The sequence below is a fragment of the Melospiza georgiana genome, chromosome 3, assembly GCF_028018845.1.
Source record: "Melospiza georgiana isolate bMelGeo1 chromosome 3, bMelGeo1.pri, whole genome shotgun sequence".
Taxonomy (NCBI): Eukaryota; Metazoa; Chordata; class Aves; order Passeriformes; family Passerellidae; genus Melospiza; species Melospiza georgiana.
In genome coordinates, this window is record NC_080432.1 from 28,425,463 (window position 1) to 28,441,521 (window position 16,059).

General features: G+C 42.4%; 2 protein-coding genes across 9 annotated transcripts in view; one reads left to right on the plus strand and one right to left on the minus strand.

Annotated features, from left to right (window-relative positions):
* CNRIP1 (cannabinoid receptor interacting protein 1) lies at positions 1-7,111 on the minus strand. Its single transcript, XM_058019442.1, has 3 exons — positions 6,837-7,111; positions 6,013-6,157; positions 1-1,444 (listed from the first exon to the last, which is right to left on the minus strand). The coding sequence occupies exons 1-3, from the start codon at positions 7,013-7,015 to the stop codon at positions 1,280-1,282; spliced, it is 489 nt and encodes a 162-aa protein (XP_057875425.1). The 5' UTR covers positions 7,016-7,111; the 3' UTR covers positions 1-1,279.
* The window catches only part of PLEK (pleckstrin), a 25,375-nt gene continuing 15,484 nt past the window's right edge, over positions 6,169-16,059 (plus strand). Inside the window, exons 1-4 of one of the 8 annotated variants that reach the window (XM_058019440.1) lie at positions 6,169-6,402; positions 7,825-7,951; positions 10,081-15,120; positions 15,668-15,823. In XM_058019440.1, the coding sequence (XP_057875423.1) occupies positions 15,073-15,120; positions 15,668-15,823 (204 nt within the window). In that variant the 5' untranslated portion in view covers positions 6,169-6,402; positions 7,825-7,951; positions 10,081-15,072. Of the gene's footprint in view, positions 6,403-7,317; positions 7,480-7,665; positions 7,952-10,080; positions 15,121-15,667; positions 15,824-16,059 lie in introns of those variants that run through there. The other 7 variants (XM_058019439.1, XM_058019434.1, XM_058019437.1 and 4 more) reach the window with 7 other exon arrangements.

Here is a 16,059-nt window from a genome sequence, read left to right on the forward strand (position 1 = left end):
AATTGTTTAGGTCCTTTATTACAAAGATCAGAAGTCATGTTTACCATTTACATATACAATTTACAAATTATTCACAAAGGGAATAACAGATATGCAGGAACTGACAGCTTACTTCAACCCAAGCTAAAGACAGGACAAGTGTAGTTGTTTCCTTCCTTCCCTGTCTTTACAGAAATTAAAGATACATCTGTTTTGTGTTGTCTGTTTGAGTTAAACACTGATCAGGTGTTTATGAAACACCTTTAGTTATAACTATGCAAATGCTTGCATGCTTATCTTTATTTGAAAGACTGCAGTGCATGTATAAACATGCCCTGGGATCTGCACCTTCACACTACTGAGTGCTTGTTGGTCAGAAATCTTGTCAATGAATACAGTGGTCAGGCTTATAAATGTCAATTTGTAAGATTTAACTGATCTCATCAATGTGCAATTAAAATAAGAATGGAGTTTAATATCAGAACTCTTACTCTGGGAAATAAATTAGGTATGGCTGCTGTATCTCTCAAGGATACTATATGATCTTAAGATAGGTCATAGCCATGTTGTTAGATGTCTTGGATAACACAATGGACTTATTGCTCTTCCTTCATCATGTTTTACACCATTTCCTAATGCTATTTCAAAGACTGGAAAACGTAACAAAAAATAATCCTCTTTAGGAGATTTGGTAAATTAGCAAACTTCACAGAATATCTTATAGCACTTAACAAAAGGGAGAATGAGTTCCCAAATCCCTTGGTATGAAAGCATAATACCAACAGTGCATTAGCTGCCATTTAGCTAAACCTACAAGTAACCATATTTTTAATTTTTGGTGTCCACTGGGAAGACAGTACAACAAAATGCTTGAAAGAACACACCAATTTTGGAGCAAACACAAATGTAAATACAGAAATCACCAATGTGATGTTAATCCAAATTCTAAGCAATGAAGCAAAACACTTCACAAAAGTTGTTACATCTAGTCAGAATAATCCAAATACTTACAACAGTATTATGATATGACATCCTACCAAGCTATCAGATAATCCTTTACCATGAACCTTTCAGGATTCTCAGGGCGACAGATAAAGAATGTTGCAGGTGCCATGGTAAACCTAAAATACAGTAATAGGCAAATATTTTAGTGGCACCACCTGTATATACAATGTAGTTGCTGGTACCTTATGGACAAAGCAGTGTTACAGTATGCCTTTATTAAGGCTTCTTGCTGGTTTAAAAAGGTAGATTTTTTTTTTTTAGGGAGATTGTCCAGCAGTATTGGTTTCCCATCTCTTCAGTGGAAGGTCTCTTTATTGATCCACATGAGACTGCGTGTTTCATTTGGTTTGCATTCGTACTCAATACTGCCAAAGCTGTTTCCCCACTGGCAATGATCCCGTTTGTGGTAGTTGTAGAATTTGACTTGCCAGACTGTCTCAAAAACTCCAATGTCATTAAACTGTGAGGAAGAGGGAATACCAGTGTTAGCGAGCTGATTATTTTGTTGGTTTCTCTCTCATCCTGAGAAATAACACTTATGAAGCTGCAGAACATAAAACATCTGGTATAAGGATCATTGTTCCTCAGATCAATAAATCAAAGACCTGTAAAACCTGCTCTAGCAATCAGAAAGTCTTTTTATGTTTAGCCATACATAATACATGAACGATCAGATCCTGCATGTACTGTCCTCTTGCACTCACATCTGGGATAGGCAAGGGAGTAAAAATATTCAAGTTGTCACATGGATAAATGTTACTAACAACAAGAATCAAAACCATAATCTTTCTTAAGATGACACAGCTTGTATATACTGTAGATCATGTACCAGTGATCTGCAGTGAAACAGACCATCACTTTACCTTTATACCATACCTAGAGACTGCAGTTGGGATTGGGAGGATTCTTCTTTTCCTCAGTCTGAAATTTTTAATGTATCTGCATTTTGGAGTCTTGTATTTGTAGTGTATTGACTGAGATGTGCTCATCTTGCACACCACTTCCTACTTTCCTGGGATTCTATTGCACATTTTAAATGAGACTTGAGCAAGAGAATTTCTGTGTGCATATCTGCAACTGTTAGTTGGACTGTGATAGTTGCAGCTGAGTAATAGGAGGAAATAAAATATAATCAGCCTGTTAAGCAGATAAGTGTCTAATACAGTGAAGAAGTGAGAATTGACTTTAAATTTTCTGTGCATGCAGCTTTGAAGTGAATGAGACTGTGGCTACAACAAAAGTTCTATGGCTATAATAAAAAAGTTCTGTCAAATGAAGTTGTTTGCTGTTCTTTTTTTCTTTAAGTCACTCCTAGACACCTGTACAACATCAGAAAAACCTCAGTGAAGATTTCAAGCATAAATTGATTTCAGTTTTAATGGTAATGGAAAATTGGGGTTCCTATGCCTTGAGACATTGCAGAGAATCTCAAGTGTGGGTGTGAAGCCTGTATGTATTGCCATTGGCCTTAAGCCAGTATGGCTTGTTGATTGTGTTATGTTGTTAGAAGATACTAGATAGTGAATTAAGTGCTACTGAATGGCACCATTCTTCAGTATTTTTCCCTTTCAGTATTTCCATCACTCACTTTAATGACAGCTTCTTCATTTGACTGTTTTCCATTCCTATCATGTGCCTGGGAGCTGATCTTTGATCATCTGCCTGCTATAATCACACTTGCAAGGTCAGTAGGAAAGCCCTTTTACAGAGAAATTGTTACCGATTTACAAGCAGAGTCTTCTGTATGCAGATTTTTCAGAAGGACACATTTGTCATTGTTTTTTTGAAATTAAAAATGTGGTTTGTAAGGTGCTTCTGTGTAACAGCCATTACTTTAAACCTTCCCTCCGCCCACCCTGGTAAGTTAAATTTAGCCTCGACAATAGCAGAAGTTGCTGTGTGCTGTAAGTGGAGGGCTTTTATTCGGCTCCAGTTACAAGTGTTACCCTGAAGAAGTAACAGAAACATTTCTGCCACTTCCTTTGACTAAAAAAGAATCAGATGTACAGGCTATTTTATCTCTCCCAGCAACTAAAACCTTAATTAAGGACTTTTTTTTAATCAATCATCTTTGATAGTAGTCCTGTTACATTCATAATGCAAGACAGTAAAGGTTAAGCACATTGGGTATTTATGTGCACAGTCCACAAAACTTGTCAGAGAGAAGAATCAGGCACCCTCACTGTGGAAACTAAGGAAGAAAAGGCATTTCTAGTAACATTTTTAGAAGGTGATATGACACAAGAGCATAATTTCATTTCATTAATGTATGAAGGATCTGAATTTCAAAAAGATAGATAAAGAAAGCAAATTTAATTTTCCTTAATGACCCAGTTTGCTGAGCTACCCTGAGTAGTTTGACTGCTCTGGGTTTCCAGGAGAAGGAAAAAATTAATTGCAGAGCTTTTCTACTACCATGTGCCTCCCTCAGCCTGGTACTTAACACATGCAGAAGCTATGTGGCATAATGAACATTCTGCATCTTTAGAGCTCCCCTGAATTCCCATGGCTCCTACAGTTGAATCCTGGCTACTCCACTGAGCTTATATATGGGCATCCCCAGGGAGGAAGAATAGCCCTGCCCTTTGCAGGTCGGGCTTCATATTAAGTATATTTCCCTGTCTGCTCTTCTCTGTCATCTGGTGCTGTAGGAGTAAATAGTTAATTAATCACTCCCTCTACATTTGCATGCTGAGATGATTTTATAGTTATTACTGTTAATACAGTTCTAGCGTCTTTATTCAATCTTAGACTAGTCTGATCAAGAATAAAATGAGGCCCAAAGGCAGGCTTCTAACTTAGTTTACACCATTTGCTAGACAGTTTAGCAGTTTCTGGATAGTCTGCATGATTGACCAATAAGGTAAAAGAAACATATAATCAGATTCAGGAATTCAGAAACAGGATTGCTATTCAACATGTATAAACTATGGCTGTCGTGGGTCAGATGTCTACTAGCCAGTTAAAGCAGCAACACAAAGAATTATTTGTTAAAAGTTTCAAAGCAGATAGGAAAGAAGTTCTTATGGATCTTAATGGACCTTGAGTTATTCAGACACTAGATTGGCAATATCAGACTTGTTTTTGACTGCAGGACTGTTCTCACAATCTATTTCTAATGTGAATTCAGTTTTTATGCTTAAAATAATGTCCTTATCACCATAGGATGCATCAGGATTCTGTCTTAGAAAAGGAAGTGGAGGCAGAAGTTCCTCATAGTTGAGGGAAATAGGAAAATCTAAAGCTGTCTGCAATAAGCTCAGTTTTGAAGGTTGAGGAAGTAGGTATCCAAAGCAGTTTTCAGACTGAGGTATCTGAGGCTTGTTCCGTAAATCTATTACAGGACCACTTAGCTAAGCACTAAATGATCAGTTAAACATATAAATCCCTGTTGAGTTGTCTATATTTAATACTTATAAGTATCATTTGTGGGTATCTAAGTCTGTACTGATGAACCTATCTATCAAGATCAGTTTCTAAAAGGAATTAAGGACTTGCTTAATGCTTGAAAATCCTATTAGCTTCATGGTTAATATCCCGGGATCTGATATGTAAAAGCAGCTCTTTGGGCAAATATTGTGGCTTCTCATTCTGATGCTGCAACAAACCATGTCAGAGCTTGTCACTGAAAGTCAGAACCTCCTTACATTTTATCTGTGATTTGACTTGGTTTTCTCCAAAGGAAAAGTTAAATTTCTAGATTTTCAGAGTTCACATCAATGCTGCACTTAAGGGTAAAGGTAACCAGCAAAACAGGGATGCCTGAGTCAAAGCAGATGTTTTTTTGGGAATGCTGTCCTTTCTCCTCCTGGTGCAAGGTAAAATATAACTACAATGATCAACAGTAGCATCCAGCAGCTATGTTCAGCTTTTTGTGAAATAATACTATGTTTGGTTTTCCTGGGTGGTGGCTGTATATAAAAGTGATTAACATAATACTCCATATTAGTCTTAATAACCTACTATTATGAAATAGTAATGTGATGTCAATCTCCAAAATTAAGTTAGGCACATTGTAATTATTAGAAACACCAAATGGAGATGTTACAGTTCTTATTCAGAAGAGGATTACCATCCTGAACTATGATTCCAGAAAAGAAATACTGAAGAGCAATATGAAATCTTCTGTGCAGTAAGCAAACGTCATAAAATTCTGAAATTTGATGGGCTTGTTTAAGCTGGAACAGACTCTTAAGAGAGCTTCAGGTGAAGATGACCTTGATTCCTTTTTTTGGTAGAGAAGACATGGAATAAACAGCAGGAATCCCTCACAGCTATAATCAGGAGAAGAAAAAACACTGCCAAAACTGAGCATACCACCCAAAGAGTGCTGTGGAAATCTGCCTGTCTTCATGTTTTCTGTTAGCTCTGCTGCCTTGTGGGCTGGAGCTTTTGTCATCTCACTGTGGGGCCATGGAGTCTCTCTTTAAGATTGGGGTGAGGAGCCACTTAAATATGAATTTAGATTTGTGAGTGCAGATAATGGAAACATATGGGAAAAGAGAGAAGACAGCCTTGGGTGTTCTTCTGCATGGTTCTAGTCTCTAGCAAGTCCTCAGGCATGCTGAAGGTGACAGATTGAAGGGGAGAGCGGTCACCCCTTGTGCTTGGGACATGCTCTGTGCCAAAAAACATGGTGCTGCCAGGCAAAAGAGGGTCCCTGTATGCCAAGGGATTGGACCTCTAGCCAAGAACCTCAGTGGGAGCTGCCTGATATGTATAGTATGTCCTATAGAAGGGGTGGGATGTTCAGCACACAATTCTTTCTGCTGCAGCACCCGAAAGGGTTTTGCAGGTCTCTAGAAAACCTTATACTTCCTCCTGGCCCTTGTTTTCTTGGGAGAGAAGGCAGCAGGATTTGTCTTTTCCAGCTATGTTCTGGCCAGCAACCTTAGTGACACAAAGCAAAGAGCAAGGCAGCAGCTGCAACCAGATTTTGCCCTGGAACATTTCACCACACTCTCTCTGGGAGTCAACCCCCTGCTGCCCTCCCTCATCCTCTCATGCCAGGCTTGGAGAACCACATACCTGCATGTTGACTTGGATGGGCTGTCTCTCCCCACTTTTGGTATGGGGCACCCCCTCAGTGTCATAGATCCCTGTGTAAGAGGCCACTTGTGCATCACGGGATTTTTCTTCCAGTGGGACATTAACACCGCCGATGCCCATGGTCCTACAAAAAGACAGGATCCAGCCTTTCACAGCCCTGAATTCCCCCTTCCTTGGCAGTTTGAAGCCAGCACGTGGGTTTGCAGCTTGGTAGCCTCTGTACTGGGAAAAAGCTTCAGGCATTTTAGCAGACTTGCATGTGCTGCTGACTCACTGGGGCTCCTGAAATATGCCAGGGCTCTGCAGTCACCCAGGGAAGGAGTAGAAAGGAGTGGCAGGAGGGATGTGATTTCGAATGGATCGGGAGAGGTTAGTCGAATCTCTTCGGCGGGGCCGCCCCTCCACCCAGAGCTGGTTCCCCATCTGGTCCCTGTCTCTGCTTTGCCACGCCGCAGCGAGGCTTGGGCATTGTGTAGGAGGGGCTTCTTCCTCCAGCGAAAGCCGCGGGGAAGGAAGGAGAAAAGGAGCTGGGCTTGAAAAATCTCCGGGAGAAGGTGGGGAGGGAGAGGGAAGGTAGCGATTCCCGAAGGTGGCCGCCCTCAGGCCAGCCAGGCGGAGCACAGGGAACAGCTGGCGAGGGAGCCAGAAACGGGGCCACCCAAGTAAAAGGGCGGGGAGGGAGAAATCACGGGAACCCCGCGCTGACAGCCTGCCAGGAAAAAACATTAAACGTCTAAAAATAAAGCAGCAAGGAGGGAGAGGAGGGCCCGGGGAGCCGCCCTGAGGAGGACGGCCGCACTTACGTGGCCTGGACGGTGCCGGGTCGGAGGGACACCTCGATCTTGTACTTGGCCCCGGTCAGCAGCTTGATGGTGCGGTTCTGACCGAAGCGCTGCCCGTCCACCTTGAAATACACGGCGCCGTCGTTGGGCTGGATTTTGAGGGAGACGCTGATTTTCACGAGGCCGGGGATGTCGCCCATCGCTTGCGGCCAGAGGGGCCTGTGGGCTCTGCGCGCGTCTCGCCCCTCCGAGGAAAGGCGGCTGGCCGGGAGCGAGGGAGAGGAAGAGGAGGAGGGAGAAGGAAGAGGAGGGGCTGCCGGATCCCAGCCAGCCCAGCCCTTCCCAAAAGCAGCGGATGAGATACTTGATTATTTATTTTCCCTCCATTAATCACGGCGTAGCATCTGGCGGTTGATGTCTTTCCCCCTCTTCTTCCCCCCCCCCCGCCTCCACTTCATCACCCCGCCCCATATCCTGATTTGGGGGACATTTGCAGCTGCTCAGATTGCTGCCGGTTTCCAGGGAGTTAATCCGGCCCCGATTACTGCAGCCTTAATCCCGCAGCTCGTCCCGGAGGAAACGAGACGGCCAAGCTGGGCTCCGCGGGTTCAGCACCACGGGCGCGGACAGCGGCAAGGGCAGGGAGCGGCCCACGGGCTCCTCGGTGGGGTCCCGGCCGAGGGGAACCCCCAAACCACCCCCGACCCCTCACCTGGAGGAGCCCCCAAAACCACCCTCGACCCCCTCACCTGGGGGAGCCCCCCAAACCACCCCCGACCCCTCACCTGAGGGAGCCCCCAAACCACCCTCGACCCCCTCGCCTGGGGAGAGCCCCCCCAAATCACCCTCCGATCTCCCACCCGGGAAAGGCCTCCTGCGGGTTGATCGAACCCTCTGGGGTGGGCTGAAACATCTGTGTGGCGGCACGGAGGAGCCAAAGCTGCCCGAGAGAGAGGGGAGGGCGGGCAGCAAAAACGTGGTTTTCTGGTTCTTCTCTTTCCCGGTGCAGGAAAAGGTTTTGTTGAGTTACCATGCCTGGACTGAGGGTTGCTTTCTTGACTGTCAGAATCACCATGCCTGGATTGATGGTCGCTTTCTTGCTCCCTGAGGTCAACAGTCAACATCAGCAGGCCAAGGTTTGTCTTGGGATTATTTTAATCACTTCATTGCAATCCTCTTATTTAAATAGAAAAAAACCCCACCCTACTCTGTAACTGCACTATAAGATCAGAATGTCTTGTCTTGAAGTCTAATACTACTCTCTACATATGGCTGGTGCTCTTTGATCTTGAACAAAGATCCTTGAAACTGAACAATTTACCATAATCCAACTCAGCCTGTCTCATTCCCATCTCTAAAGAGATTACTTTTAACCCAGGCAGGTTTGTGCCTATTTTCCATTCTTTTTTATTTGTTCTTGTTTGCTGTTAAAACTGTAGCACCCTTATGTCTGACACAAGCTTTGGGCCACAAATAAATTTTTTGCTTGGACATTATGGCAGAGTTAATGGTTTTGTTACGAGAATTTCATAGGTCCAGGTTGCACTGGACTAACCTGTTCCTTGTTTCTGTAAGGCTGGGATGTACATGTAGTGGTGCAATGTGAACAAAGCCAAATTGTAGATACAGCATTGCCCAGCTGCATTTTCTTATGCATGCCTGTTTCGGTGATTTAATTTTATTAGGAACTTTAAGCAAAATAATACATTCTGCGGAAAACCTATTGGAAAAAAAAAAAAAAACCCAAACCCCAAAATCCTACTGAATATCCCTTGCTTAGTGTCCAACTAAACACAACCTTCATAATGTGTTCAGCCATTCAGGTTTTCACAAATATAGGGGCAGGATATGACCCCTGCTTCTCAGAACTGTGTATCTCTGCAAAAATACTAAACAAACCAAAAATAAACAAACAACATCCATTCCTGGTGCATTTCTCCTTATCTCTTTTCATTACTGCAAGAGAAATCTCATTTTGCATTGCATTCTGCAGAAACTGCTGCTTGGTAGCTTGTTGTAAGTTTTGCCAGCAGTAAATGCCCTTTCTGTAACTTTAAATGTAATTCCATATGAAATCACAGAGGTCTAACCTGTGGAGAATGTGATACTACCACTTAAAGTGGTGTGTGAAGAGTAATGGCCAGGGATCAGATTTACTTGCTTCATGACATGTTGTAGTAAATTGTGTGTAGCTGAAGTCATTGATTGCAATTAGCTTCCTAAGTACATGAGAGGTCAGATCTATAATGAAGGGTTTTTTTCCCTCATTATTTCTGCCTGAATGATTGTCTTTCTATGGACACAGCTCAGACTGGGACTTTATCCCTGACCAGTATTAGGCAAACATGAGGGATAACTAAAAAAGCACCATATTATGGAATGTTTGTGCATAGTAACTGTCTTACCATATGCAAGTGTAACATGGTGAGAGTAGAACATTTCTGAAGAAGAAATTATTAATTTAGACAATGACCTTCTTTTGACTGATCTAATAATTTCACTTGTGTTAATACATTTACTTATTTGATCCCACCAGATGCCCTTTATCAGTATAGATCAAGGGAAGGGGTTGTCATTGTTAAGTCCTTCTGGGAGATTAGTTTTGTTTCTGCCCACCTTAATGGCCCTGACCAGCATCACCTGAGGCTGCCCATGTTTAGTTTTGGTTCCCATGGCCTTCCTGAATTATGCTTAGGACGGCTGTTCTCCAGCTCCGCCACTGATGTCTCCAGCCATGGATGCCCTTGACCTCACCCTGCATGTTGAGTACCTGGCTTGACCTCAGCCCAAGGATGAAGGTGCTTGATGCTGTGGAATGGGCCCTGGCTAGAGAAACCAAGCCCTTCCAGTCCCCATGGGGATTTTCTATGGGTCCCAGATCGCAGACTGCTACATTACCTGATGTTAATTGCTTGATATTCTGTAGGGAGCAAAATATCTGAAGGAAGAAGAGTCGGTGTGGTTTTTCCAGGAGCACAAAGTAAACATGCTGACATTTACAAGATTCAAAGCTAAATAAATAATCATAGACTTAGGACAAAGTCCTATTTCTCTAAGCCACAGCAGCAATTTGCTTCTGGGAACAAAAAGATAAAGTTGTGTCAATTCCTCCATTCTCTACACCTACATTTGAAGGGTGGGCTACAATATTTAACATCTTTCTAAACTGCAAAACTGTTTTTCTATTTATTTGTTTGTTTGTTTTGAGGGAGTTGTTTGGGTTTTGTGTGTGTGTGTGTCCATGGTTTGGTTTGGTTTTTTTCAGTTCTTCAAATCTACTTTTCATTCCCCTGGCACCTCAGGTTTCCCAGTCTCTTCTGTGGAGTCAGCAAGGTACATTAAGCTAATTCCCTTCCCTTGCGTATGAAGATTGGAGCACTCACCTGTGCCCTAGCAAATGCCTCAGTGCTTTTGAAGGGAGTGGTGAGTGAGTTGTACCCAGCAGTTCTATACCTCTTTTTCTTCCTAAGACTATGAAAGTTTCATACATCCTGCAAGATGTGTGAGCTACATACAAGATGCATCCTCCAAGACCTCTTTCTTATGCATAGACCTTCCCTGCTGCACCAGCATAACCCGCGTGTGTTACTGATGGGGAGCTACTGTAGGGGAGAGGTGAGGGTGGATATGTTCAATGAAAGCTAAGAGATAACATGCAGATGAACCACGACCTATGCTTTAAGCAGGTCCGAATTATCTAGAAAATATTCTGGAGAGATGTGTTCAGTCTCTTGATTGCACCTACTCAATATGATCTCTCTAGGAATGATATGTCAACTGCATAAGCTTTCAAGTATTAACATTTATGCAGATCTTCTCAATAATGCTCTAATCCTGCTGCAAAGCTCAACATACATTAAATATATAAAATGTACCTCGAGGCACAACAAGATGGTTCATTTAAGATGGCCAAACCGCAGCATTTAGATTCTAAGGTGCCATGTGATACTTGTATTAGCCTTTTTATGCTTGCCCCTCTTTGATTAATTTCTTAACACAGTGCTAAATTTGGAAATGTTGTGGTTTGGGGTTTCTTTTCAAGAAGGGCAGGCAAAGCCACCATCTCTCATGCTCTAAAAATAGCCATATGTGTGATTCTGTATGTAGGGAATTGTGCTAAGGCTTACACTTGCCAGCTCTCAATTTAAAACTTTGATTCTTTTGAGCCCTCTACCTCTGTGCAGAATTAGAAGTGTTTTTTTACTGAAAAATCAGCTGGACAGTCTTTATCTTGTTTGGAAATCACTTGAGTATATTGTCTTTCCCATAGGGACAATAATTTTGAACATATAACATTTGTTATAATTTCCCCTGCAAATGCAGCTTGATTTGCTGTAGTGACATATACTTATGGATAGGTCATGTGTTTTGCTGCAGATTAGGTGGGTTTGTGGCATTTACAGTGCAGCAAACATGTTAGAACCATCTCTGCAAGGGCTTGTGGAGCAATGGAGCGGGTGTAACTGAGATTTTTGCCTTCCTTGCAGCTGCTTTATGGTTCCAATTTTTGGTATAAACACGTCTTAGTCCCACTTGCTTAGATAAACGTGGTTGATCTTTTTTTCCCAGTGTTTGCAGGAACTTCTATTCTGAAGTAGCAGAAATAAAGAAGAAATTTCTGAAGAAATACAGCAGAGTGTTCTCCTGTACAAGAAGAGTAAACTGAGCTAACGTATTCAGTTCTGCTGCAGATGGTGATATTGTGACAAATTCTGCTCATCTGACATCATGCACTTTTATGTACTTGAGACAGAAATCGAGAGGACATAGTAAGTTATAGCAGATTTCCACACTGCAGGTTATCTTCTCTTTCTGGCAAAGCTCTTCCTCCCCTTTGTGGAGAGGTCAAAGAAATGCAGCTCCTCCTCTCTCTTATGCCTGGTGCTGCTCTTTAGGAATGGCTGGACAAAGAAGACTCACATCCACAATCCATACTCCCTTGCACCCTCCACAGCTACTGTGTTTTTAAGGACCATTTTGCCTCACATGAATGATTCAGCTACATCAGCATGTTTCTGTATGGGGGGGGTATGAAGTGCTGATTTCCCTGCAGTAGTGTGTGGTAAATGAAACCAAACCTCAGCGTTAAAAGCAAGTTTGCACCAGACTTGTAAAGTGGAACAGCAAATGGACCAGCTGAGCTTTAAAGATGCAATAGAAACAATATAGAGAAGTGTTATAAAGTGGTTGCCTTCAGCTAACATTAGATGGAAGTTATTTTGTGTTTTGACACTGAGTAGCATTAGTAATGGTAAATTCTGGAGTATTTGACTAGGTGCCACTGTGTTTAGATTTACATTTCATACCTCCAAAGGCTTTTCACACAGATAAGTTAGAAAAATGAGCTTTTGTGAAATTGTGGAGTCACCATCCCTTTCTGTTTTCATTAAACCACTTTTTAGTATAGGGATATATAGATATTCTATTGAGGATTACCTATCCCTGGTCATTTCATATCACCAATTTATTGTGCAGGGCCCTGTCATCTTGATTCAGCACAAACACTGAGTCAGCAGGAGCAGGTAAGCAGGGAAACCTGCACAAAGGACGCCTGCACGGGGCGAAATGCTGGCAGGTTCTTTTGTCTTTGCTCCCCATAAAGCCTTCCAGCTCGAGAGGGGTCTTCCTTTCCTCAGACCTGAGGTGGGGGAAGCAAAGTAGGGACAGAAGGAAGAGCTAACTGTGATCCTGTTCTCGGTCTTTAATCATAGCTCCAAGCTCTGAAGCATTATGTCCTCAAGGCGGGTAATAAAGGGATAATTTGGCTTCCAAATTACACTTCGAGACTTACTGTTGCCTATGACCAGTATTTTTCGTTTATCTAATTGGAAAAAGGAAAAAAACTTATCTTTTTCTGAAGACAAAAGCACAGAAATGAAAGGGAAGAGAAGGAAACAATTCACCTTTGTAGAAGGATTCTTGGCAGAACAAGGGCATGCTGTTCTCCTACAAGAATTGGACAACCCTGACCTGCAGATTACAGAGTTATTTTGAAGACCGTGTACTGTCCTTGGAACAAAATAGACCATGTACCATGCTCAAATAGATACAACAAAGAAAAATGAGCATTGTGCCAGGATGAGGCCAGATGCCAGGCATGTTATGGAACTGCTAATTTAGCACGCCTTAGCTAAAATGCTTATAGCATGACAACCAATCAGTAATTAATTCATGTATGTATGAATGCAGCCACTTAACCAATTAAGCATTAGTGGCATGAGGCAGTGTATAGAGAAAGATAAATATGCCAAAGCTGCTTAATAAAGTAGAAGGACATGTATTCCCATTGGTGTGATTGTCATTACTCGGCTGACTCCGTGGGACCCTCTTCACGCCTTCTTAAGGCAAAAAGAATTAGTGACCAAAAAAGACATTATACAGGAGGATTCTACAAGCTCCTCAGTCCATCAAATGTCCTTTTAAAACTTCTGGGAAAAGAAGAGAACCTTCACAGAAATATGACTCAGAAATCCCATCTCTGCTCTGGGAATCCAGGGCATCTTGAATTCATTCCAAGTCCTAGACCTGGTGGGCAAATTTTCTGTTGTAAATGTTAGACAAGGTTTTTGATCACTTTTTAGTGGTAAATTTTTACTTTTAGTTCCAAGCACCATGAAGTTTTATTAGACCTGTTTGAGTTTCTGTCTCTAATAATTTTAAAATCTATTTGTTGAATTCAAGTATGCTTCACAGCTAGAGAATACATGGAGTCTTTCATTTGAAAACTGATGGATTATTTTCTTCATCAGCAACTAGTGCCTCTAATAGCAGCAAGATCCTTACAACAGTATGACTTACATGAGCAAAGGAACAATGTACTGGGACTGCAGGTTTTAGAAACCCCAAACTATAGTGATAGATTAAATTATCACAAAAAGGTATGCTTTGGACAAAATGCACCATGACACAACCAGAATGTTTCAGGTTAAAGCTTTTAACCTGAAAAAGATGGTACATACAGGTGCTCTGCCTGCACAGAGACTGGATGTGTCATTTGAGCAGCAACTCATTGAGAAAGACCTGGAAAAGGAAAATCTCCATTCAGACATTGAGGAAAAACACCCAGCAGCTGGGATAGTGAAGCATTGATACCAATAACCAAGGAAGGAGTGGAGTCTCATTTGTGAGACTACCACTAAATAGGCATCAGTGAGGAATGTCTAAGAAAGGTCTCTGAAGGCTCTGCTAACCCTCTGGTCCCCTATCACAGACCTTGTCAGACTTCTGAGTAAGACTTCCTTTGGAGTAAAGGCTGAGACAGAGAGTCATATGCAGAACAGGAATTTCTGTCTGTGAAAAAAGTTCCTGTTTAGGAATTTTTAGCTTGGCAGAGGTGACAGATGGAGTCACTCTGGGCTCAATCAACACTTATCTGAATGAGGTTAGCTGCAAAAGTGACCTGGAATCTTGTGCTTGAAAGAACACAAGAGGCTACTTCAAGACACCATGAAGCAGCCTCTTATTGCTTCCCATATACCCCCACTTTTTTTCTATATGGGGAAGAGGGATTGTGACTCTGGTATGTATAAAAAACTATGGGTTTGCCTTGTCTTTTCCCAAATAAAGTCAAACAAGCTCTGCAGCAAGTAAAAGATGATTGTAGAAAGCATTTTGTTGTCAGTGCTCTATGTAATGCACAGGTCTAGTCCATTTGTGCCTATTTGACAGCTGACATCTTTGAGAGGCCTCAGCATCAAAATCCAAATCCTGACCAAATTTCTTATGTCAGCAGAGGGCGCATCCTTGTTAACCAAGTGAGGGTCCTCCACCTTCCTGCCAGACTCCACATACTTGCCCTCATGGAGCCAGTTTTGGAAGGCAGGGTGAAGTGAAAGAATTGATGCATTGAAAACCTGTCTCTGAAATCTTTTGGCACACGCCAGGCAGCAGCAGCACCATGCCCTGTGTGTTTTGGTAGAGCTCATGTATTTGCAGAGCAGGCCCCGTTTCTTGTGACTGAGCACTGAAGTGCTTATTTAAACTTCCCAGGACTCTGTCATCAAGGCTGGCTGTATTTGAGATAATGAAGTGTTTTGTCAGGCTGTTGTCTGTGCTGTCAGAGACAGACTATAAATACACACGTACTTCTGCATTTCCCTATCTCTCACTCTGTAAGAGGAAATGGGCTTGCGATTAGCATTGAGAGGAACTTGTGAAATGACACAGTTGTACTGTAAAAACACCATCCCACAGACTTTGCTGCCAGAGGAACTCGACAGCCAGCACTGACAGAGCTGAGACCAGGATTGCCCAAGCCATGGAGAGAGAGCCAATGCGCATAAGGGAGGGCTACTTGGTTAAGAAGGTAAGTGAGGTAGTTTTGGATTGAGTGGAAGAGAAAACTAACTCTGAACAGGTTGGGACGACGCAGGGAAACTTACTGTGGAATCTTGGCAAAGAGGCAACAGGAAATAGACACAACCTACACAGTTGCACTTAATTGGGTTAAACATCAAGGAAGAATAGTGAGATTTAAGAGGTCACATCACCTTGCCTCAAGACAGTGTGTAGGCCACAGGCACATCCAGTCTTAGGGAAGGTATTTGCCACTCCACAGCAACCCCTGCTTTGGAGTCTTTTGTAGTATAGCCCATAGGATAAAGCCTTTACTTTTATTTAAATCCACAGTGGCTTCCACTGGCAGAGCAACTACAAGGGGAAATAAATAGTGGTCAGAAAAATAACAATATTTAACTGCATAGTTGGATGGGTGAGGTTTGTGGCATGTTCCCCTTGAAACACAAACTGTAGTTATTTTAGCATCAATCAGACACTCCCTGGAAGCTCATATCTTCCTTGGGTATCACATGAAGAGTGCTTCATTGAACATAATTTGTGATTTATTGATGCAGGGCAGCATGTTTAATACCTGGAAGCCAATGTGGGTTGTGCTCTTAGAAGATGGAATTGAATTCTACAAGCGGAAGGCTGATAACAGTCCCAAAGGGATGATCCCACTAAAAGGAAGCTCTATTCACAGCCCATGCCAAGATTTTGGCAAAAGAATGGTACGTACTTTTTTACAAAAAGAATTGACAGTATACTTATATTTCTGGAAGCACTGAAAAGGCAAAAGGGTGACGGTTGCAAATTCCTGGCACTTATCCTAGTGGAGATTCTTACTTGCCTTAGGAGGCCACAAGCAGGCTTGGAATTGTGCACCATTTGAATTCAGGACACTTCAAGAGGAATAATTCAGAAAGCACTTGGGGGTTGGTTGATTGGTTTTTATTAAACTTCTGAA

Excerpts from the sequence above, each read along its gene's own strand:
- CNRIP1 (XM_058019442.1), bottom strand. The coding sequence starts at position 7,015 with ATGGGCGACATCCCCGGCCTCGTGAAAATCAGCGTCTCCCTCAAAATC. Across the intron at positions 6,158-6,836 it reads CCCGGCACCGTCCAGGCCAC|GACCATGGGCATCGGCGGTG; the intron begins GTAAGTGCGGCC and ends GTCTTTTTGTAG. Across the intron at positions 1,445-6,012 it reads CCATCCAAGTCAACATGCAG|TTTAATGACATTGGAGTTTT; the intron begins GTATGTGGTTCT and ends TCTTCCTCACAG.